At 38.2% G+C, this 25,771-nt stretch overlaps 1 protein-coding gene across 1 annotated transcript; it reads left to right on the top strand.

Annotated features, from left to right (window-relative positions):
- Positions 1-283: 283 nt before the first annotated feature.
- Positions 284-23,437, top strand: tacr3a (tachykinin receptor 3a; the record flags this gene model as incomplete). The annotated part of the gene is made up of 5 exons (XM_083935575.1): positions 284-651; positions 4,836-5,024; positions 6,519-6,669; positions 22,320-22,516; positions 23,104-23,437. 5 exons carry the CDS (start codon positions 284-286, stop codon positions 23,435-23,437), a joined length of 1,239 nt encoding a protein of 412 aa, XP_083791701.1.
- Positions 23,438-25,771: the final 2,334 nt, after the last annotated feature.

Genomic DNA, 25,771 nt, shown 5'->3' with positions numbered 1-25,771 from the left:
TGTGCGCTCACACCCACATTCAACAGGCACTGGAAGATACTTGTTCCACGTTTCACCGCGTTTTTTATTATCATTGATTTATACTGAACGCGTGGAACGGTTGGAGAAATTCACTGTAAGGGATTCGGGAAGATGTGTATTTTTTAGGCGTAGTGATGTGCTTAAGTTGCGCGCTATGGCACATAAATCCTCTCTCACCATTCTAGCTTTGCATCTCAGTAAGTAAATCACACTACTAAAACAACCAGAGAAGTAACTCTATTCTGGGGAAAGGGAGAAGAGGATGGCATCTCCACAGAACGGATCCAACATAACGGCGAACTACACCAACCAGTTCGTGCAGCCGCCGTGGCGCGTCGCTCTCTGGTCCATAGCCTACAGCTCCGTGCTGGCGGTGGCGGTGTTTGGAAACCTCATCGTGATATGGATCATTCTTGCACACAAACGTATGAGGACGGTGACGAACTACTTTCTCCTAAACTTGGCGTTTTCGGACGCGTCAATGGCCGCGTTTAACACTTTGATCAACTTTATCTACGCTGCCCACGGGGAGTGGTACTTCGGGGAAGCGTACTGCAAATTCCACAACTTCTTTCCGGTCACGTCCGTGTTTGCAAGCATCTACTCCATGACTGCGATAGCTGTGGACAGGTGGGCTTATGGAATGCTGAAAGAATGTTTATGACTGATTATGCTAAATCGTCCCTACATCCCTCTTTCTTTAAAGGTGTGTGTGTGTGTGTGTATAATAATTTAATTAAAAATATCTAATTTATAATTAGCCTTATAATTTAGATTTAGATTATCCTTACATATGTCTCCGTGATGATCAGTGTAATTAGTATTAGTCTGTGTATTGAAGAAAGAAAAGGGAAAGCAATAAAGCCATTGAGGCAGAATATTCCATTTTAATGTAGACTACATTAAACACCAAAGAAGAAATGACATATCTGGATCACATGAACAGAACATGTTTCAAGCTATTAAAAAAAACACATGATGTTTTGGACATCTTGTGTCTGATGATTCCACTTGGATATTTCCACCTTTTTTGGCAAACGCTGTAATCTTGCTCTCAAAGAAACTCACATCAGTTTTATGTCTTGCTTAAGGACAAAGTGCACTTCATTTAGCAATGTCCATTTAGCAGTGTCATTTGATGATCTAGCCCTCGTGCCCTCATGCTCATGAGAACTTACTGTACTTATGGAGTCAACATCAGTATAATTTAAATTCCTTTAATGGCATCTTATGTAGGCATTTTCCCCTACATTATTTCATCAAGGTTTATGCTCCCTGCTGATTTAAGTATAACATCTATTTGAAGGGAAGAGGAGTGGGGAGGGAAGGGGGAGGTTGGTGTGGTGATAATTACTTCTTTGTGATTCGTATTTTTATACTGGAAAGGCTGTTTCCCGGCAAGGTGACTTCAATCTCACCGACTTTGAGCCTATTCTTCACACTTATTTTCACGTTTCACTACCATTGAATCATAAACTGAAGCTGTTGTTGTGCAAAGAGTCTGCAATGCAGCGAAGGACTCTTTGTGTGCCAAGAGAAAAGATCACGGCTTCCTCCATGCTTTCACGCTCTCTGACTCTGCTCTAATATTATTTATCTTCTTTGCTCCATCACACTTCTTTCTTGCCTTTGTTCCTTCATCTCTTTCTCTTTTCCTGTCGTTTCCAGTAATGTGGTGATGCAGTCATCGTTATCAGCTGGCCTTTGATACTGATCAGTGGGCCGTCATACGTCATAATGTTTGAATAAAGGGATTAAACTGATAAAGGAAGCAGCAGCCACAGGCCGAACATAATGAAAATGAAATGTGCGTAGAAGCTGCATGCAGGGGCAGAGTGTGTCTACAGCTAGTGTACAAGTGTCACAGTGTGATGTGGTGTTGTGTGAGGTGTTTTCCTCCTCCAGTTCTTCTCCTTGACACACAAAGGGAGCAATGCATTTCCTGAGGCCCTGCTCATTTTGGCTCCTCTACAGCAACTTCCATGGGTTTGTATTTTGGTCCGCAGTGTCTCTTTGATTGTGTCAACTCTATACTGAGAACAAGAACATCGGCATGACCTACATGATGTAGATGTAACCTCCGGTCATGCTTTTCGTAACCCCAGTATGGTGCTGTCTCTGCTCTGATGTTTTGAAATGGCATGAGGCCACAGTTCGTGATCATCTGTGAATTTGTCCTTCCTGTTGACTCTCTCGACTACCAAGTGTGTTTCCTTAGGCAGTGGAGCAATGTGCAAGCAGCTGCTCTGAAAGGTAACTGGTAGAGCCTTAAAGCTTTTTTTGATAATAAGACTGGTGCCCTTTTCCATTTGTCACACCTTGATTTTCTCGTGTTGAAGTATCACCTGCATCACCTGCAGTGATATAGCCTACTCTTTGATGTTATGTGTTATTGAGAACTGGAGAAGGAGACATGAGGCCCACATTGCTGAGTATAATAAGTGCTATTTTCTTTGTGTCAGTTTACTACACACTCAAGCAAATATTGTTTACCCAGTTTTTGAGATATACAGTACATCTGTCTCACCCCAGTACAAAGTAGTTTAACTGAATATTGCTTCAGCCGCAATAATAACTTCTTAGAAATTTAAAAACAACACGGTGTCTTTGCAGAGACAATGTACCTGTTACTCTGGACGATGCACAGAGAGGTTTTCAAATTTCCAAGTGAACTGAGCTGATACTGGAAGGTGGAGTTAAGACATTGCAGATCACCGATTGGTCAGAAAGAATCTTCATTAGGACATCCGGCACATCACTCCCCCATTTTTGAGTAGCCAAGCTAACTTCAATAACGGCCAAAGTTGTTGTATTCACTTGGCTCAAATTTTTTAAAATGGCAGACTGCAGCAGCCAGTATATTATAACTATAATAATTATTATTACTTTTATTAAAGATAGTGTGACTTGTTACTGCTCATGGGGGAATTTTTAGGTCACTGTGAATCACAAATAAGTGAAAGAGTGTGGTCTTTACCTACTCTAAAGGTACAGTGTCGATGGATAACTTATGATTTGACACTGTTAATATTATTGAATTGAATTAAATTTAATTTAAAACTACAGCATACACATACAATCGACAAAGTGCAGACGTTCCTCTGGTTGCCAATGAAAGGATTCAGCACTATGGCAATCAACTCAGAATCTTACCTACACTCAGGGGCTATTATCTGCAGTGGAAAACAAAAAGAGAAAAGAACTGATACCAAAAACATGAGTCACGTTGAGCAGAGCTGTATCATGCACTCAAAACACTGCAATAGTCTCTATGAGAACTGTCAACAGTGATATCTTTGGAGTAGCTAATGTCAGGGGGACATCGTTCTGGAAAGAATATGTTGTTGTTCAGGTTGTTTTTTTTAAAGAATAATGTTTCAATTCTGTCAGCAACACAGATAAAAGTCAATTGACTTTCATTGTATTAAGGTGACAGCCAAAATCTCAGGTAGAGATCTTAACATTCAATCAAACAAAATCAAAACTTACTGCATGGTTAGATACTGTTAGAGGTGTCACTTGAACTGACCCTTTAAGTATTTTTAAGATGCTGGTAAGTGAGGGTGGCTCAAACATTAAGCACACACCTCTCCTTTGAGGAAATATGAGCCAGCTCTTGACATTTAGCTGTATGCATAATGTTGGGCTACTTGTGCTGTAAGTCTCATCCAGTGTAATCTTTGATGGTTAAACACCAGGGCGATGATGAAGTGAGTGTTTAGCTGGTGTTGTCAGACCACAGTGATGTGGTTTCCAAACAATACATTCACTGAAACCTTTCATGCAGCTTAAGGCATAACAGATCCCCAGGTTGAACAAGAACACATAGAATGATTTATGAATTTGCGTCTGTAATGTCTCTGTGATCATGTCCAGTCCATGCGTCAGCACGATCTGTGAACGTGTGTGTGTAATCATATTATTCAAGTGTTGCTGGCTTTGCATTGTGGTTATTGTTCAGTGGTTACAAGTCTATTAGATCAGCCACCGTTGTGTGAGTTTGTTGGATCTCACATAAAAACATACTGCTGTGGCACATACTTGATTGGACATCTCTTTATACGCTGCCAACTACAAGGGCCAGCGGGACACAAATGGAATAAATACCAAGCAATTACTGGTGAATAGACGGGCCATCTTTGTTGTTGTCCCTCAGAGAGTTCCTGAGGTGACAGTACAAGAACCATTCGTTACCCTTCTATGAAGATGAAATTAGTGCCTCTAAGCCTGTGTTAAAAAATTAAAATCAAGTAGTACCCTGAGTTGGTAATCTCCTGCCAGTTCTGAGAGCTTCACTGTGGTTTGAACAAATCTTATTCTCTCATCTGGTTTTTGGAATGAATTATCCATCAATATGGATGGATCTTCCAACCGTGATTCTGTTGGCACAGAAACTATAGTTCCCAACCTAAATGTTGCCATCAGTCTGTCACTGGCATGCGCCAGGCCCTGTCACAAAAGAGCACTTGCCACCCGGCCTTACAAATTTTCTCGGGGAATCCCTGAGGATTTTTTTAACTCTTCAGGCAACTGAAAATCCTTGGAAATAAACAATCCAAAAAGGTGAAATGATGGGAAATTTGAACAGCTCACAAGTCGTAATCAATGTAAGTAGGCAAAAAGCCTAAATGTTTGGGAAAAACTGCCATAAAGTATATATGGAAAAAAAATAAAAACATACAGGGCAAGGTGTCTCTTGTAAAGTCTATAATTTATCTCAATAAAGATGACGTGATCAATAAACCAGTCAATGATTAAACATGTTGCTGAGGCTTTGAACACAAATTATGTATTTATACCCTTCTGCCCTGTAGATACATGGCCATCATCCATCCCCTTAAGCCTCGTCTATCGGCGAAAGCCACCACAGGAGTCATCATCTGTATCTGGAGTCTGGCCGTGGTTCTGGCCTTCCCTCTCTGCTACTTCTCTACCACCCGAACTCTGCCCCGCAGGACCCTCTGCTACGTGGCCTGGCCCCGCATGGCCGACGACCAATTCATGTGAGAAATATTTTCTAACTTGCTCTTATACTAGACTGTGTAGCTCAGTCCTTTCCACTTCAGCTGGCTGTTGCAACAGTGTTGTCTAAGTTCAGCTGTAGCTTATTTTAACTGGTTGCTTCTTACAAGTTAATTATACTGTTATTAAGATACAGCTTGCAATTTACACACAGGAGTAACTGCTGTCATAGCAACAAATGGTGGAACTAGAAACTATAGAAGAGCCAAAGGAATTTGTTTGGTCTATACAGTTACTGTTATTTTGAATAGATGAGGGTATGAGTTGCTTGGAGGGTAACAGAAAACTATTTTCACCAAGACTCACAAGATTTTTCTAATACTTAAAATGTAATAGCACAACAGAAGTATAAAAATATTTTTGGACTATTATTTATTGGATAATATTAGACATACAATCGCACAGTGCATCACATGTACACATGTACCCAGCATGTAAACAGAGTTCGCTGAGAATGGGGAAACCCTAGAGCCAGCACTGTCACACGATAGATGACACAAGATATTACCCTATGTGAATAAGTTCAAAAACACACGTATATCCAAACAAAGTATATCCAAACCAAGTCACTGAAATACCATTGACATTGATTTCTACTAAAGCACAAACCTGTCCTTGTACTCAGTGGTCACATACAGGAGGTTTTTCAGGACCCTTTGGTGTCATTTGACAATGGCTAACCCCGTGTGTAAAACTGTGATGCTCCACTTCCGAAGCTGTTTTAAGCACAGGGAACATGTGGTTAACGTTGTAAATACAAACAAGACTACGTGGTAAGATTCGCATCGGCTCATACTTTTGCTAAACAGCTTTTCCACCTGAGTAAACGTGTTGTTTTGGGGCACTTGATAAGTTACAATGTTTCAGCTTGTGCCACTAATTATGACACTTTGCCTAATCAGACAAAATTGTTAACTTGTTACACTACGTTTCCATCTTCAGTCTGACATTGCCTCTGCTCTAAATGATTCCTGGTGGGGGTTTAATTTTCTCTTACCAGATCAACATATCCGCCTGAATCTAATATAATTCAAAGTCGACACTGATGCGTAGCCATGCCAACATACTGGTTTTGCCACGTGTGCAGATAAACAGTGTGTCCAACAGTGTTGCAAGCGCTGGGTGATGTGACGCAAAGTTCCCCTTTAATAAAGCGGAGCAAATTAGCACTTACTACATTATTGGGCGAAGACATGCTGTCTATGTTAACACAGCTGGACAACAGCATTAGTCTTGCATCTGGCACTGATGCAAGACTAATGTTAGTCCTGAATCATGCCATGATGAAAGACAAATAAGTCAGCTTGGTGAAGTGGGTTAATACAAAGGTCAGGACCCAGGCAATGGGACGCTCATTCATGAAGCTCAACTTGGGTAGATAGAAGGAAATAAAATCTTCTTTATGAAATTATAAATAAGTGTTAGAATTTTATCAATTTACATATTCTTCTGCCTTTTCTTCCTTTTCTTTCTAGGTATCATATCATAGTGACAGTTCTGGTCTATGTGCTGCCCTTAGTGGTAATGGGCATCACTTACACCATCGTGGGGGTGACACTGTGGGGAGGGGAGATCCCAGGAGACTCATCTGATAACTATCATGGACACCTCAGGGCTAAAAGGAAGGTAAGCATGCTTGAGCGGAAATTGTACACCATTCATTCAAGAATTCAAATATAACCTGAGGCAGCCCAATTACTAATTGTGAACATGATGATCATTTAACACCAGAAGTCAGAGAAGAATAATCTGTAATTTTCTGCCACTGAGCAGCCGGTGGCATCAGGTAATTATTAGCTCACAAATGGATGACTTAAGGTAATATGCCATTTTGCCAGAGATCCTATTTTCTGATCTTTTTTGTAAAACTAAAAGCATCTGGCAAGGCAGAACAAGTATCCATTTTACTCTTACTGTATACCTTGAGCATTTATTCCCTATCTCTGTTAACTTAATTGCTGTGGGAAAAACATGTATTGTCTGATGGAAGTCCCAGACCACCTCCAAATCTAATTACTGTAATAAATAAAGTGTATCCTAAACAACCTGTTGCAACCATAACAACTTAGAGATAAAACATAACAAAGCCTTTACAGCAACACCCTGTGGATGATTTTGTAAAATGCTAAGCCTGTAATAAATAAAACCTTAATATTTTACATTTTTAAAATTTTATAAATATAAAATTTTATATATACTGAACAAACGGTACTGTCAGGCCACAAATCAATTATGTATACATTTGTTTACAGACGAACCCTGACCCGACACAGGCAGAGGTCCACCCAACTCTGTGCACTTCAATATATAAGCAATCAATCAATACATTTTAAACAAACAGTGAGTGGATATTTACCCTTACGTCACATTTTTTTAACTGTACACAATCATTAAGACCCAATACATGACAGGTAACGGCGGCCCGTTGTTACAGACATTCACAGCAAGTGCTCCGGAAGTCAGGTGACAGTTTAACAAGCCTCAAACTTGCTTAAGGGAGAGGTCAGGGTGGATGGTTAATCACATAACAGACAAACTCATTTTAACTCAAACAATCTTTTTCTCATGTCGTTTTGAAGCCTAAACCCAACATTAATAATAGTTTTTGTTTGGATTTGCAATGTTAATCATGAGCCACTGTGAAGCATCAAAACTGTGTTGGCATGTGACGAGTAGGGAATGAAAATGGGTTGCAGCAGTTCAGAAACATTGACATTCAACATATCTGTGGTTTGCAGAAATGTACAATGCCAGCATTTTGGATTTTTTTTAATTCAATAAAACAGGAACACTTGCTCTTTAAAGAAAATGAACAATTCATTCAATTCACTCTAGTGAGAATGAGAAGAAAACAAATGTCGATTACGATCAACAATTTATAATATTTCAAGCTTTGCTTTCAGTTTTAATTTTCTTCATCAGGGCAAGAACAATTACATAAATCGTACATGTAAAAGTGAGAACTTCAGCTGCAGCACATTGCATTGAACAAGATTAATGACTTTTGCCTTCTGTGTGTGTGAAGCAAGCAGGCACTCTGTACTGAGAACATTTCAGGGAAGTAAACCTTGATTCCACAGAACACAACCTTTGTGTTTATCGCTTGTCCTCAATCAACTCTGTGTCCATGCACATGGACAGGCACAAGCTCTAAAAAATCAGCAGTGTCTTGAAGCATTATGAGCTTGTCTGCACTTTGGTAGATATATTTGATGACAAGGCCTTTATGTTTCAGGAGCTCTTTCAAGACATGCTTTTACAGTAAGACTAGATAAGATTTAATTGATGTCGTCTGATTCTTTATGGATTCCCTCTTTGTATTCCTGACTCCTGGACTTTTCCAAAGAATCAGAACTGGGTGTTCATTATTTTCATGATTGTAAATGTTAGCCCCACTCCCATCAACCTGCCTGTCACTGTGACTGCTGTTGAGCTCTCATTGCATTAGGAGGCAGATCCTGTAAATTGAAATTACAGATGCCCGGGCACATTTAAGTCAGCAGCGCTACACTTCAAACAAACATTTCATTCATGGCGAAGTCACCAGAATGTGTCAAATAGAGAAACAAGACAAAAAGAGACTGTAAGGCGAGTCCTAATCACCACAGGCAGCCTCTCACTGCAGATTCAGACAGCGCTAAAGTGTTATTGCTTCGTATATGCGACTGCACATACCGTACATTTTAGAGAATACCAAATTTCAATCGGCTCTGTGACATTGCAGTGCGGGCAGTGTAGTGTATGTGCAGATGAACAGCGCCCACCTTCCTCCATGGAGTGCCAGAAGTTAAAATATGTAACAGTTAAAATATGTAAAAACAACAGTAAAAAATATGCAAAATGTCACTTTAAACCCTGCTGCAATGTGCCGTCACAGTCCTACTGTGTTGTTATTTTTGTTATTTATTTTTCCTTGTTCGCAATATGCCAATATTTGAGTAAGTTAACTATTATGGTCAATGATTTTTTTCAACAAAAAAAGTGTTTCTGCATTAACAATCCAAAATGCAAGTTCTGTACAAAACTAAAAGATAATGGAGTTAATTAATCTGTTTTGCAAGTAGTCAAACATGAGAAAAATAAATAAAATATTTTGAATCATCAAAATGAGAGTTGTGCTTGCAGGCTCTGGTCAGAATTATTTTATTATTTTTTTTTTTTTCCAGTTTAATTTCTCAGTGACTGGGCATGGCCAAGTGTGAAGGTTTCAGCTTAAAACTAAGAAACATATTTAAAACAATAGTCGTGATGTAAAATGTATCAGTGACAGTAAAAGGAAAACACAAAGATTTCAGAATAGCTTTGTAAAAAATAAATCTATTTTATAAATCTCAAGATAAAATATAATTGAATGTTTTTTAATGCATTTGATAAACTCAACAGCAGTGCCATTGTCAATGCTTTAACATGACTAAGAGTCTACAGACAGAAGGCTATATTCATATCTGTGTACATATCTCATGTTAAGCATGAATAAGCCTTAGAATGATGCCAGGGGACAACGCGTGTCTGTACCAAATCTCATGCAAATTCTCAATTTTGGAGAAAGTCTAACTGACATTGCCGTCCAGAGCCATACTGCTGACATGGCAAAAAAAGGATAATTCCTTATTGTATTGGGATCACAGCAGTTGGTTTTGGTGAGCCAGCCTTGTTAGGAGACATTAATCCTTCAACTATGACCAACTTTTGATTGTGTCTATTGAACAAGGACATCTTCAAAAGAGTATTTTTTTATTTTTGATGAGGGTATGATAGAGGCCAAGGTCACTACAATGGATGATGAATCTTAAGCTCATGCCTGGGGCTTCGTTTGAAATGTCATTCTGAAGTGCAGCACTAATGACTTGTCATAACTGCTACAGTTACTACTAAAACCAACCACGGCTGCTTAAGACCATCTGTCTTGGACCTGGTATTATAAGTACCATTGATCGTCATCTTCCTTTCTGCCTGAAGTGAAGTACTGTGTGTGTGTGTGTGTGTGTGTGTGTGTGTGTGTGTGTGTGTGTGTGTGTGTGTGTGTGTGTGTGTGTGTGTGTGTGTGTGTGTGTGTGTGTGTGTGTGTGTGTGTGTGTGTGTGTGTGTATGTGTGTGTGTGTGTGTGTGTGTGTGTGATAGAGAGAGAGAGAGAGAGGCTTGTGATGGATTACCTCTACAAGATCAGATTTTTCCTCAAATGAAGTACATCTGCGTTAAGCTGCAGTGTTTGTGAGTGTCCTGCTAACCCGCAGAGATAATGGGGCAGAACTAATCCCGAATGGACAGGTGTCAATAGATCTGTCTGTACTGACAGAGACGGATACAGAGACAGAGAAAAAATGAGGTCTGCATTGATTGCTTGATCCATAACGATAATCGCAGTAGAGGCAATTTTCTAAATGGTAATTCACCATGCCACAGGATACAATACGAGCTGGCACGGCTCAGGTAGAAAATGTTCCTGTTCAATACATGTAGCTGCATGCTGTGATATTGGTTGCTTGTGTTGTTCATTGCTCCCTAATAATTTCAACTTTATTTGAGACTTTTGACTGTAGAAAATCCCACTATACACTCAGTTGCCATCAGTCTTCTGCAGTAGTACGGAAACAGATAACCGCACAGCAGAATGGAGACCCAGAAATGCTGACCAATCAGAGCCGAACTGGCTCTTCGGGACGGGGGCTTAAAAAAGACAGGCGCTGCAACAGAATGTCTCAGACAGAGGTTGAATAGCAGCAGCCATGAGCAGTATGAGAAAAATAAAAAAGAGTTTGAACATTTAAGCAAGTAAACTAGTAGTTCCAGTAGAAAGACAAAATATGTTCGGTGAGGTACAGAACTAAAAGTTGGATTATTTTGACAGTAGATTGTGTGCACAGGAGGCCGTTCAATATTTTTTTTATGAGTTTCGATTAGCACCATCAGGCCTATAACAGACACGGTCACTGCTGCTGGCTTGGAATCTCATCATCTCATAATGCACATATGTTGATTTTAGCAGAAACTTAAATTCATTTCAATAAATTCTCCATTTTCAAGTGATTAATCCATCTATTTCATTTATGCCAATTATCCAAGTCCCTTGCATTAATATTATTATTTCTCTTAGGAATCATTGTATATACAGCTGGGAAATGCTGAAAAAATGTGATATGAAAACGGCACATTCACAGAGTCATATCAATCCTGTCAATCATTGTTTTTTTACGTCAGACTTTCTTACTTTGGTCCATATGACATTGAAGATGTATTGAATTTGCATTGTATGTGGTTTAAAAGGTCTTAAAAGTATTACACTTAACATAGTAAACTCTGGAGACACCATCTAGAAATTGCATTTATAGCTTTCTAAATGTGCATTCCAAATATGATCTTTATCAAACATCATAACATATTATATTTACAAACTGGTAGTATATAAATACATTTTTAGCAGAAAAGGTTGACCTGAGGGACTTTGGTTTGTTTGTGGACTTCTCATTTGATTTCTTCTCTCTCTTTCTTCACCTTTTCTTTTTACTGACTTAATTTCTCTCTTGTTTAATCACTATGTGGTATTCAGGCACTCAACTTGCTTCTTATCATATCACATTTCAAATTGTTGGTGGGACTCATTCTGACTTCAAGCTAACTAATGGGTAGTCATTTACTGAAGTAATGAAGAAGCATAAATCTAGTGCTGGGGCAAGCCCCGAGCACGGTTACAATCTAACTCAATATCCATTTTATGCATTGGAAAGCTCATTAGCATGTGACTTTCATTTTTTTTTTCCAAAGTGAATAAGCATCAATTTAATATGTTTTCCCCATCTACTTCCATTTGTTCCCCGCTGCTCATTTCAATTTATATGTGAAATGCTGGGGTAATGGGAAATTGTGATGCAAGGTACAGAGAGTCCGTGTAAAGTATTTATTTGCTAGCGTCTTCTAAGTTGTTATTTTATTAGTTTCATTGTAATCATATGACATAAATTGTTTTAATTTGCAACAAAAAAATAGTTTGAAGTTCAAACCTCTTTGAAAGCTACCCATGGATGACTAATGCTTTAACTTTAACACAAATACATAGTGTCTGCAGTCCTAATTGTTCATACACTCCACTGTAAGGTAGAGTATACATTTAAAGGGCCCTCATATCTAAAGGAAATAAAAACCACAACAAATAATATTTACTGCAAGTGTTTACAAACATATCTCTCATTCTGTTGTATGCTTTGTTACACCGTACCTTGCACAGCAGCCGACTTCTCGGGATAATACAAGATCACTTCTCACCTTCATGTCACACAAAAATCCGTCTTGTCAGCCTCACGGATGTTGAAAGAAACAACAACAGCGTTTGAGGCAGAGCCCAATTAGTTCCAATGAAAGCTGCTCATTGGTGCAAGAAGCCAAAAAGGTTTAACTTCTGCAAATCCCACGGATGATTGGTACTGCTTTTGCATTATGGGGCCCATAGAGCAGGTACACTAGAGACTCCCGCAGGTCTTCTAGACTTTCCAAATTTTATTGGACCGAATGAATCAAATTCTGATATTAACATAAATCATTTTCGGGGCTTATGACACTCAAAAGAAATATCTCCACGGATTTACAGACGTCTTTTTCAGCATGTAAGTCAATGGGAAAAAGTATTTTTTGGCCCAATGGCATCGTATGACTGACATGTAAGTTGTAATTCTACTATATGGCCACTATGTCAAATTTGCTTCAAAGTCCAGTGCACTCCTGGGGGCGTGGTCGGGCTCCAAGTAATGCTTTTTTGTTTCAATCTGTTTCGGCGTCCTGTGAAGAGCTACTGGCAGTTGAGGGGGGAGCAGGGTGTGATGACAACACGAGGCTACCGCTCATTTAAAACAACGAAAGAAATTAGCATAGATGCTGCATTAGCATCAGTTTTTATCAGAAATTATATATCAGATGTTTTTCCAAAATTTAAATCTAATACCTGAATCATTTTCTGCCTATAGCTGATTTATCCTCCAAAAAGCTTACCACCAACAAGGTACCAAGTCAATCGTCACAATCTAGTTTTCACCTTGACATTTAGTGACACTCACTTTTCCCTTCTCCACCATGTTTTAGAATTGCCATGAAATGGCCTTTAGATTGCACAGACATGCTGCGGTCCTTTGGTGTAGATTGACCCTCCATATTTGAGAAGTGAGTGCATACAAACACTTTAGATTCTACTCTTAAACCTGATGGAAGGGCGAGGACAATAGTAACTGCAGGGCTCATTCAATTGCTTGTACTTGTCTCTCTTGGTAAGCATTGGGGGGGTTTTTTCTAACTTGAAAAAAAAACCTGTGAACATTTGTCCATGTCCAATTACAAGACATAGATGGAATATATTTTACTCTGTGTTGGGCATCTTTCATCCTCTAGCTTGCTTCCCTTTTCTTTTGTTACAAGATAAGTGCCATGACCATACACATTTTCAGATTAAAATATATGTAACTTGCTAGTAATTCATTCACTCTCACACATGTATTCATTGGTGTAGCAGGCAGTCTGCAAATTCACTGAAAGGAGTTTGCTTTTGAGAGGCTCCTTTTCTTGCATTCTTCATTGGTGAGGATTTTCCTGTAAACCACTGGCATGAATGCACATTTGCTGTCAATAATTATGCCTGCAAGAAGCATAACCTTGTATGTGTTTTGCTGCAAGGGCAGAAATAAAGTCCAACAAGAACAAAGTGTATGCCTCCTAATAGGCTACCTCAACACAGGACGCAGCATTAAAGCTGCTGGGAAACCTCACCAGCTGTAGTGGTGAAACACGTTCAGTTGTTGACTTGATAGAGGTGAAAATCCTAGAACTATACTTTGTTCCCTTTGAATTATTCTGATTGTATTTGGTCTAAAACATGTGTTAGATTAATTTCCTTTATTCATTTCCTTTCTCAAATATGGACTACTGCTCAATTATCTGCAAAAAAATAAAAAAATAAAAATAAAATACGCTCCTGGTTTAAAGTAATAATGTGTTATTTATGAAACTACACTTTACATTTAATGGGGAGACTGATACCACATTCATGTCCGAACAGTTAATAAAGAAGGTACGTCAGCAGATGGTTAGCTCAGATCAGCACACATACTGGAAACAGCTGAACTGGCTCAGTCCAAAGGTAACCAGAACCTTGAACGGTCACTGATCAACAAGTTTTATCATGTTTATTTAAGGGGGTGGACTGTATGAGGTACTTATCCATAGTCAGTGTATCACCTACAGTAGATAGATCCGTTAGCACGCTGGCAGTCTGGCGATGCAGACAGAGTACTGACGTGGAAGCTGTGGATGTAGCTAAACATATGTTAGGCTGCTTAAATTCTTCACTACATACATTATGTGAGTCTGGACAGAATATGAGCTGTAACTTAACTGTTTGAGTAATTAATTTTAATTAATTATTAAATATAATAATTTATCAAGTTTAAATGAATTTTAAAAGATTTCTTCCAGGGCTTTTATTATTTATTTTTATTCCAGGGCTCCCTGCCTGTATGGGCCGTGTGCTCCACCCAGTGAACTAGGGGTCGCCCCGGAACATGTACATTTTACCACAAGTCTCTGCCGGCCTCATGTTCTCATCTCAGCACAATAGCACCAGTAATCCTGCTACAGGACTCATGGATGCAGTGCGATTACCATTATTATTCTTATTATATGACTTTTTTTCTTTCTGTGCATTTTTGTCCCACTGGTCTTTGTAGTTCAGCAATCATGAAACATCAAAGTAATAAAAGATGATAAGAGTTCCCTTTGAGGTCTGCTCGGCTGTATGTAAATTTCATTTAGTAGTTCTCCACTCATCTCTTATTCTCTCTGCCCTGTCTTTTATGAAATGATGAATCTTGTTCTGTTCTGCCATTTTTTTGTTGCAGTGTTTGGTCAAAATGATGGTTGATGTGGCAATAATTTACTTATGCAGCAGCACATTTGGGTTTCCCCATTTTTGCAATCTGCTTTTTTGCTTTGCATTTACATTAAAGTGTAAAATTTATATCACGGTATTATTTGTAGCATGGATAGTAACGTCATTAGTACAACGTTGAGGCTCTTGTTTTTTACTTGAGTATTTTCTTTTCATACTACTTTATACTTCTATTCCACTACAGTTCAGTGGAAAAATTCTACCTTTTACTCCACTTCATTTATCTGATAACTTCAGTTACTAGTTACTTTACCGATTAAGATTTTTACGATATACTGTACGCTTGTTGCAGAGTAAACACACAGGCTTCTCTGTGTCCATTTTACATTTTTTCAAAGTAGAAAGAAACATTATGGTGGTGATTTGACCATGGATTTAACCACACTTAAACGATTGCAATAACAAGTCTCCCAGCGCGCCAGTATTTGACGCGCTGAGATGTGAGAGAGGACATTACGGCCATGAATTACTTTTTTACATAGGCTTCTGTGTGGTAACGTCAATGCTGCTCTGCCGGTCACACATTCATTAATTTCATTCATCTTCAACCGCTTGTCCCTGTCGGGGTCGCGGGGGGCTGGAGCCGATCCCAGCTGACATCGGGCGTGAGGCGGGGTACACCCTGGACAGGACACCAGTCTATCGCAGGGCACATAGAGACGAACAGAGACAGACAACCATTCACACCTAAGGGCAATTGTAGAGTCACCAATTAACACATGCATGTTTTTGGATGCTGGGAGGAAACCGGAGTACCTGGAGAAAACCCACGCAGACACGGGGAGAACATGCAAACTCCACACAGAGTCAAAATCCATTCCATAGCAAAATTCCTACTGTCCTACGATCTAAACCGTTTATACCTCGCATTTTTTCTTGCCTTACTAATTGGCATTAGCTTACATGATACCTGGAGGCAAAACTGAGCAATACTGTACATACTAATTTAACTTTTATCTTAAAGTCTTTAATCTTTCACTGGCATGTAATCTAGGAAGTGATGGATTCTGGGTTTGCAATCAATACAATCCTCTCTTCAATTCTGTGTTCCAGTAACTGAGAAAGAAACCTCTCCCTAGATAAAACCATATTTCATCACACACATATGCAGGAACCTTATAATCCAGCAGTGCTAAGGAAATAAAGTCTACAGAAAGAAAGCTCAAAAAAGGCTTTTGTTTTGCTCACTGTTGTTCTCTTTTAGTTGCTATTCCAGCTCCTCACTTCCATTCCTTTTTTCATACGCCGATAATTGCTGGATCTGGGAGATGTATTTGATGTCATTGTATGGTTCCCTCAGTAGTTGGAACCTTTTTTTTATCTCTTATTTGTCATCTCCTCCTTTCTGACATCCACATCAGAGACATAGATAAAAAAGTTTCCTTTTCCATCTTCCTATTGCCCGTTTCGATCACAACACCGAACAAGTCTGTTTGTCCAGGAGGAAGGTAGATGTTATGGAAGACCTCAGTATGAAATATAAAAAAATATGGTAATTTAGATACTTTTTAAATCATAGTTATGCAGATGTGTTACATGTTATGGCTACCTTTGAACTTTCCTCCCATCTTCCCTTTATTACAAATGGTGTGCCATATGGAAACAAGTAGCACATTGTTTTTATTATTTATGTAATTTCTGTTCACAAAGTGCACTATTAAAGGTAAAGTAGCCGTGTTCGACAGAGGGCAGTAAAAATAATTTGACCTCTCTGTTCCATTTATCAAACTAACAATATGCAGTATGTATGTATTTTGGTGTGTAATCTACAAATAACCTTCTTAGGTTAAGTTATTTTTATTTATATAGCCTATTATCACGAATCAAAAAAAATCCTCAGAGTGCTTTTCAATCTATACAGCATATAACACCCTCTTATGACCCCTGTTCCATATAAGGATAATTTCCCCAAACAAACCCTTTTAAAGAGAAAAAATAAAAATAAACCTCAGACAAAGCAACTGAGGAGGGGTCGCCCTCTCCCAAGAACAACAGACGTGATCGTAATGAAAAAGATGGATCCAGGAGGATTTCAAGCAGCCTCCAGGTGTTGCTAAACAGTCAGAGCCTGAGCCACAAGATCTCCCCTCCACCATGTAACCTGGAAAGAGAACAGACTCCACAACCACACAAAAAGATAAAATGGAGCACATCATTCACAAAGATAGGAGACTGTAACAAGCACACAGAGGTGGAGGGAGAGAGACCAGAGGATAGGCTGAAACTCCCCAACATATGGAATCAGTTACTGACAGCCAGGAGAGAGAGAGAGGAGGTTCAGGATGGCTGATTGTCCAGCAAAGAGACGCCAGAGTTTTTTAAAAATGAGAGAGTGAGGAAGGGTGTCTTTCCCTCCCTCACTCTTAGGACAGCTTGTAAAAGTAAAATCTGAAGGGCAGTTTATGATATTCCCCAAAATTGGTATACCAATATAAATGCTTGACAAAAGCAGAAAAAAACACACAACATATTCACAGATATGATTGACCAGAAATAAGGAATTGTGTTGATTCGTTCAAGTCAACAGGCATTTGCCATAACCCATAAAAAATGTTGTATGTAAGAAAAAAAAACTATTTTAGATCCTCAGGCTTTGAGATCAGTGATAAGGATGTCGTTAGATTAATTGGATTCATTCCTACCTTGTTGGTAGAAGTTTGCATTTTGTAATATAAGGGGCTTCTTCTGTACATGCCACCCTTGCCTTTGTGGTGTCCCCCAAGGAACAATTTTAGGTCCACCTTTACTCTCAATTTATAGGAAGCCATAGGGCCAAACGTGTCTATAAGCTAATGGTGCACAGCTTTCTGTTCCTGGAAAACTTGGTTGTGTATACTCTTCAATAAATTAACCCATTAACTGAAAACCAAGTGACCAGAGTGTTACAAATGTGCTTCATTCACCTGAGGACTACTTATTTGGACTCACCTGTATCAGTAACTTTTCTTTATGCCTCTAAATGACTCAAAATACTGCTCACAATTCATGAAAAAAGAAAACATTTATAACATTTTGCCTCAAGTCACTGGCTCTCTGTGATATTTTGAATTAGTTGTATTTTTTTTATCTATTTTTTCTGTCTTGTTATCTCCTCTTCATCTGTTATAAACAGTCTACATACTTCCTCAACAGTTTCTAGAATGAGAACATGTATATAATGTATAATATGAAGACATGACTTTTACTTGACAGAACCTTTCTTCATTTCAGTGCATTTGTAGCTCACAACCCCAAAGAGAGTCCAATAATGTTTATATAAACCGCTGCATGAGCTCACCGGAATCTTTCGTGCTTAAAAGTATATACTTTCAATATTGTTTATGTAGCTGTGTGGGGAAGAGACTATGGATTGTATCATTCTATCATGCTCAAAATCTTGGCCCCCATGACTGGTTTTACAGTAAAGAACTTGGGGATGTCCTTGCTCTGGCAGCTGCAAAACTACACATATTGACCTAACTGGTAGATTAGATAATAGACTTATTTAAATTAATTGTTTTATTTTACCATGTTTCAGTTGCATGGGTATAATGCTTGATATTTGAGATCACTTAATGTGCTTTCAAAAATATTAGGAATTACTGTGTCTACTTCCCTTCTGTTGTGATTGGTGGATAACACAGGCACAATAACATTTCTTGTTTAGGGCACAGACAGAGCTATGGGAGACATGTTAACATGTATGTTCAGAATAAGAATGTACTTGATTGTAGTACAGTTTTGTACAGTTTGCAAATCATTTAGTTATATTATAGTTTATATATGGTTCTTAAAGTGTATGCCAAAACAGTAAGCCTCCAGTAGTCTCCAGACTGTGGTAAAGTACACAGATACTTTAAATGTTTAAGAAGCCAACCTCGTATAAAATATTCTGTGTTTACACATAATAAGTTATATGGCCTGTAGACAGTTCTCTGGTAGTTCAAATATGGACTGTTTAGAGAGCACTCAGTAACCAGCGCCTAGGTTTTTACAGCTTTTTTTTTGGGAGGGGGGTTCCAATGCACGCTCTTTGTGTCCTGTACAGCGGGCACGTATGTCAATGCACTACGATGCACAGACAGAAATAAAAGGCCATAGTGTAAATAAGATAAATATAGCGGTGCACCGATCCCGATTTTGTTGAGTCTAACCTGCCAATAGCGATTTTTGCCGATTCAGATTTTTTTCCCCTCCTTAAAACTATAATTCACAGCATACAGAAACATTTTTGGAACTTTTCATTCTTTTATTGAAAAACATAAAACATGTATACAACAAAAATAGTATAAATATTGGTAAGACTGAAATGTAACAGGTGAGGTAGTCTGAAATGAATAACAGATTAACAACGCAGAACTGAAGGCACCTTTCAAACAATAAAATAAAAAGGCAATGCAGCATAGAAAATGCAGCAGGTGATGGGACCTTAGAAAAAATGTAATATATGTCAAAATATATGATCTGTACTATAGTACTTTCCAAAAAAGGTGCAACAGCTAAAAGCAGCACCTGAAGGACTAGAAGGCACCTTTAGATAAATGTAGTCACTTGAACATTAATGATATTTTCTTGTTTTTTTACAAACAGAAGCATCTCTGTCATCTGAAAGACAGCTCTTTTTCTCATCTACCTGTTTCTGTTTATGGTTGTTTACAAAACTCACGGAGAAGGCAAACATCTTTCCACACCGGTGACTCTAGAGAAATAGGAGGATTTAAAAGTTCCCCCTCATCTCTGACTTAACTAGTAATTAGTAACTTAACTTCACAATAAAGATAGTTTGTTTAATAAGACAAGGTATAGGAAATGGATCCTTAAATTACGTCTGTTGTGATCTGGCGCTGTATTGAATATTAAACAAAATAAAATTAACTCGACCTTCAAGAGGGGGCGGGGCGACCCCCTATTATAATTGTAGGGGAAACACTGCAGATGCTTTAGGAAATCACTGTGCTCTTTTATATTGGATTTATGAAATGTTTTTAAAGATTTACAGGAGGAACAAATGGGATCATGGCTGGGTGCCACAAACAGTGTAGAGCAGTCAGAAAGTCAGCCCTATTGAGAGATGGACTAATGCATTGTTGGTTTTAAGATGTTACAATTACAAGAATATGCAAGGCAGCATTGTGAACATGTCAGCAGAAAATTCTGTTTTACTATGTCAGAAGTGAATTCACAGGACTGATACAGTGCATATACTTTAAAATAAACACAACCGTGGACTTTTCACCTTCCCCTCCAAGTGTTCTCCCTCTTTATTGCTGTAAAACATTGTTGGAGGACTCATGTCACATGCAATGGAAATATTTACACTGCACCCATAACAACTACTTTGGTTCTTACTTCTTTCAATCAATCCCCTCACATCACTTTAAAGCCTGCGTTGTATCTCCTTGAGAGAATCAGATGTCTACATTGTCATCAAACAAAAATGCTCACTGACCTGCTTCACCACTGTTAACAGCCGTCTAGCACAGTTTACAGCGTGGCTCGTGTTATATCATAAACGTCTTTGAAACATGCACTCAAAACAACGAGTACCAGGACATCTGTTTGGATTTCAGGAGGGAAGCAATGATGTCTGTTTTCTCTCCAGTAGCGTGCCTCTGTAGCCTACACCTGAGGAGGCACACACAATTATGTATTGCGTTCCAAGTTACCACCCAGAGACAAAACATAGTTAATTTACTTCACTTCCAGTTCAGAAGAGAGATTTAAAGATTTATCTAACCTTTGTCTAACTCAATAACTAACTTTAAATGTCTTACAAATGAATGATGTTTGTAAATACTAGAACACTTTTTATTACAATTTAGACTGTTCTCCTTTTTCCTCTAACTTATATTTTCAACTAAATGAATCCCTGTATTTTTGTAATTATGTCCATAATTTACAATTTTGCACCTCAGAATTTGCCTCCAATGTCAACGCATGGTAGTTGTGTGTGCGATTTGTTGCGAGGTGAAAAGCAAACCTTGCAATTAATGTTTGCATTTCTATTAACTGCAACTATGATCTTTCCCTACCTAAACAGTACCATAAGTAGCCATGGATGTAGCAGAAGGCAAGAATATAAATTGCAATGTTGTAGTCTGGTATAAGGGTTGGCAAAATAGCTTAAAGGTATGCCCCTTTAATTGCTCTAATGCTATTTAGTTTATATGGGATTGTACATGAGCGTGAATAGTGATTATGCTGCTTTCAAAGGATTGCTGCAGTAATGGTCAGGTAGGATTGTTCCCAAATAATTTACATTCATACAAATCTTGTTAATGTCAGTAAAACTACACATTATAACAGTGATCTTTGGAATGAGTATCCTCAACTCCAACTCTTTGGTTTTAACTTGTAATGACAGTACATCCCTCTAAAGTGATCAAATTAAAAATTTGTCGATTGACATTGAAGTTAATTTCAAACCACACACTGAGCACATGGTGTTCTTTTTTTGATCCAGACATTGCTTTTAATGTCAAAAAAACACTTGTTTGATAGAGACTTGATACACACTATGCTGACATTGTTTATCAAAACTAATCTTGTTTCTCTCAAGGTCATATATAATAATAAAATAGGCTTTGTATATTCATACTGGGATTATTTGCACAGTGCTTTGTAAATTCAGAACGCTCCCTCTTGATAAAAGACAATAGCTTCATTGATTGCAACTCCTATATGTTTATGTTTTTTTATTTTATTGTTTCCCTTGCATTTTTGCATTATTTGGTCCCTTTGATTCGTATTATTTTGTGTTCTGGGACCCTCTTGAAGATGATATGATTTTTATGATTATATAGATTGAAGATAGATTTTATTGTTAAAATCTAAACTCAATTCAAATGTATTGTATCAGGATAAACTAAATGTGTCACTGATACAATACATTTGAATTGGGTGGGATTTTAATAATAAAATCTAAACTCAATTCAAATATATTATATCAGTGCTACTATGCTGACACTCACCCTGGTTTTGCACCCAGTGAGTGTCAGCACGGAGAATAAAACACTATAATACCAATTGTCTTGAGCAGCAGAACTCTGGTAAGCCAGACTAGATCAGAGGAACTCGAACATGCTGTCCTGCTTTCCTTTACTGTCTTAGTGATATACCTGCAGTAACAGGTGCTATGCAAATACTGTCATTCAGAGATGGCCAGAAGTTTCATGCTTCACATTTTCCCCTCAAAATATTCATCAGTGTCAGTGAAAGTGACAGGTCGGCAATGATATGTTCTCTCCTGTGTAATTTCCTCCTGTAAACACTGCTGTCCTTCATTGTGTCTCCCTCAATGATACAGAAAGCTAACACTGACACTTGTGAATTAATGAATGTTTCTCATCAATGCTCTCCTTCCTTTTCGTAGGTGGTGAAGATGATGATCATCGTTGTGCTGACCTTTGCCCTCTGCTGGCTCCCCTATCACATCTACTTCATTGTGACAGGTCTTAACAAGCATCTCAACAAGTGGAAGTACATTCAACAGGTTTACCTTTCAGTGCTGTGGCTGGCAATGAGCTCCACCATGTACAACCCCATCATCTACTGCTGCCTCAATAGCAGGTGGGTAACTAAACAAAGCTCTAAAAATGAGACAATAAAAGTGGGATTGATTTTCACTGATGTTCCATTATATTTTACTGGAAGATAAATGTTAGGCAAGTATTATTTCAGAACAGTCCTCAGAAGGAAGTGACGTCTGAAATTGTGTACGCCAGAGAGGATACAATAAGGGGACGTTAATGTTAGTTTGGATAAGCCATGTGGTCTCCACCAATGACACTAAGGTAAACAGTACAACTGTAAAATTTCACTAAAACTGTAACACAAAAAGTTAGATAACTTATTTTTTATTAAAAAAAAATGCAAAATGCGTAACCTTAATAATCATTTCGGCTATCTTTAATGTTAGTCCGTAACGTCATTACTGTGGCCTAGCTAGCTATCGTTAGTAAATATAAGCTAGCTCATAAGGTTATTACGAGGCATTTGCTGCTTAACATTATAGTACCTTACTTTATTGTTATTTTTGGAGGTTGTGTGGCTTAGCACAAATAATAAATAATTAGACATATTAGACACCTTGTATGTGGTTTCCATGTTATGCTCTCTTTATTTTCCCTAAAACCACCTACCTTTTTTGGCACCAGGTTTCGAGCTGGCTTCAAGCGAGCGTTTCGTTGGTGTCCGTTCATCAAGGTATCCAGCGACGACGAGTTGGAACTACGCTCTAAGCGGTTGCACCCCACAAGCCAGAGCAGCATGTACACGCTGTCACGAATGGATACCACAGTGGTAGTGGTTTACGACCCGACTGAGGGTGAATCCGGGGCCGGAGCTGTCTCAGGAAGAGAGCACTCCCTATCGGCTAAAAAGAAAGGCTACATCACGTCTCGCCACTCAGAGATCACTGGATGCAACGGTGGCGGTGTCATAACACAAAATGGAGGGGCTCCAAGTGCTCAACCTGAGGAGTTCTCTTGAAGGGTCTTCTCACAGACTTACAAACAGACAAATGCACGTATAAAATGTACACACATTCATAATACACTGTACATAAAAGCGGTGGACAGATGTTTGCTTAATTTAGATGTAGAAGCATTGTATAAAAGCGGTTATTTTAACATGCAAAGAATGACCACATGTTTATAGAGGTTATTTAATGTATTACCTTAATGGATAGTATTGATTTTTTTCGCGATACTTTGGGGCATGGGGTTGGTTTGAAATAATTAATAGCAGTTCTCAATCAAAAGCAGTGAAGTCCCTATAAAGTATTTTTGCCCCTAATTCTTAAATATTGTTGATTAATCAGCCAATACTGAGTGTCATACAAAATCATTTTTACTATTTTTTTCCTACAGCTGACAGTATTAGGCTATAGTTAACCCACAAAATATATAAAGCAATTTAAATAGATTTCACAGCAGAAAAGCTCTGATTTCAGAAAATACAGCATGCATCAGAATTGTTTTCCAGTGGTTTCCTCAAAAAGACTTTCTGTATTATCTTGTATTATTTTGTATATTATCTTTAGAGGGGAGTGTCGGTGTGGAACCGGGGCCTGCATTTAGAGAGCAGTGTTTACAAGCAGATCCAAAACAATTTACAGTTCACAAAGGATTGTTGCTTGTTAATTTGAATTTCCTACATGGGTTTTTCAATCCTCATGCTAGGGTCTGCAAGTGTTTGTTTTTAGATGTCTAGAAATCAACAGGAGAGAAAATTGTCTCAGATCGCGTCTTGGTGAAAAGGGCCTCCGCTCTGGGAAAGATTCACACAGTCTCCTGTTACCTCCAGCATAAACAAATTACTGAAGTTCGGGGTTTGTTCTTAACCAACAGCATAACTGTAGAATCATGGTTAAGCTACAAAATAGAAAAGAAAATATGAATCAATTGCCATCAAACGGGGCTGGGTTGGTTCTCTGTTAGCGGCCCTTTTCATCTAACTGGTGAACAATGCTTAACTTACTGTACATAGTATGATCAACTAAATTCATTGCCTTTGAATGAAACATTTACATTTTCTCCTTATCTAAAAAAGGGTCTCTGCATTAATGTAATATTGTAAGTAGCTGTTTCATTATGGTTATTAAATCTCGGTCCCATAGTTTAAATGATTGATTAAATTAATTTTGATGAATGAATCGGTTCTGCTTTGCTAAGAGTGTAAGACCATTTCACGATGATCTGAAAATATGCCATGTGGATTGTAATAATAAGTGCATCATTTTTTTAAATTTCCATCTATAAGTATTAACTGTGACCTTTATGTGATACAGAGGATGCACTGTGCATCTATTTCTGCAGAAAGTCGCCAATGGAATAGCTGTTGATTGAACTGCATTTGCCTCTACATGTGATTTGGCTCTAAAGTGCTGCTATTGAATTTAGCATTTAGTTATGTAACGGTTGTAAGGAACATGTTCCCTGTTACTAGCAACGAACCTGAGGCGGAATCCAGTATTTGCAGCCTGCCGATAAACAAGCTGCTGGAGAATCTGCAGACTGAACACGAACTAAGCCAACTCTGGCCCAGTGGGTCAATATCTTTCATCAGTAAAAAAAAAAAAAAAAAGACAGAAAAAAGGAAGCTGCAGAGTGAAGTCCGACCTTTGATTTACTGTTCTATAATGTTCTTTAAATGCCTTCATACAATGTGTAATGACAAAGCAGGACTGTTTTTCACCTTTTGCAGCTTCTTCCAGCATGCTGTTATCCTGTGCTTTATTTATCTCCCTGCTTGTGTGCTGAGCAAGTGTTGAAACGGCACCAAACCATACGCGTAATTGTGCCATCTTTGATTTACTATATAAGCTGAACCATAGTGTGACAGGATTATATAAACCATAGGACTCACTGTTGTGCACTAAGCATATATGTTTTGTTTGACATCTGTTATAATCATGTTTGGGGTTTGTTTGGTTTCTCACATCAAACAGACCTAATTTAAAGAAAAAAAGGAAATTCAAAGAAATGTAATGTATAGCGTAACCTGCCAGTTGCAGTAAAAGCTGAATTTTGAGTTTGACAGTTTGTGGTGACAGGTTATTATACATGTTGTTATACAAAACGTAAAAGATTGCCAGACATTAATTTTGTCATGTATTTCATACAATGGAAGACATAGAAATACATTAAAAATGTCCTTAACTATTCTTACCAACAGTTCTGAATGTTAGAAGACTTCATGAAAGTATTTACTCAAGAATGTGAAGAAGAAACGTTATGAGTTGCAATGTATTTTTAAGCTGTTGTCTTATATTGAAGTTGGTTAAATATTTGTATGTGGTTGTCAATCTATTTTCATGTTTCT

Source organism: Echiichthys vipera (genome assembly GCF_963691815.1).
Source record: "Echiichthys vipera genome assembly, chromosome: 2".
Classification (NCBI taxonomy): Eukaryota; Metazoa; Chordata; class Actinopteri; order Perciformes; family Trachinidae; genus Echiichthys; species Echiichthys vipera.
Note: the sequence above shows the minus strand (reverse complement) of the source record. Positions and strands in the feature narration are given on the sequence as shown.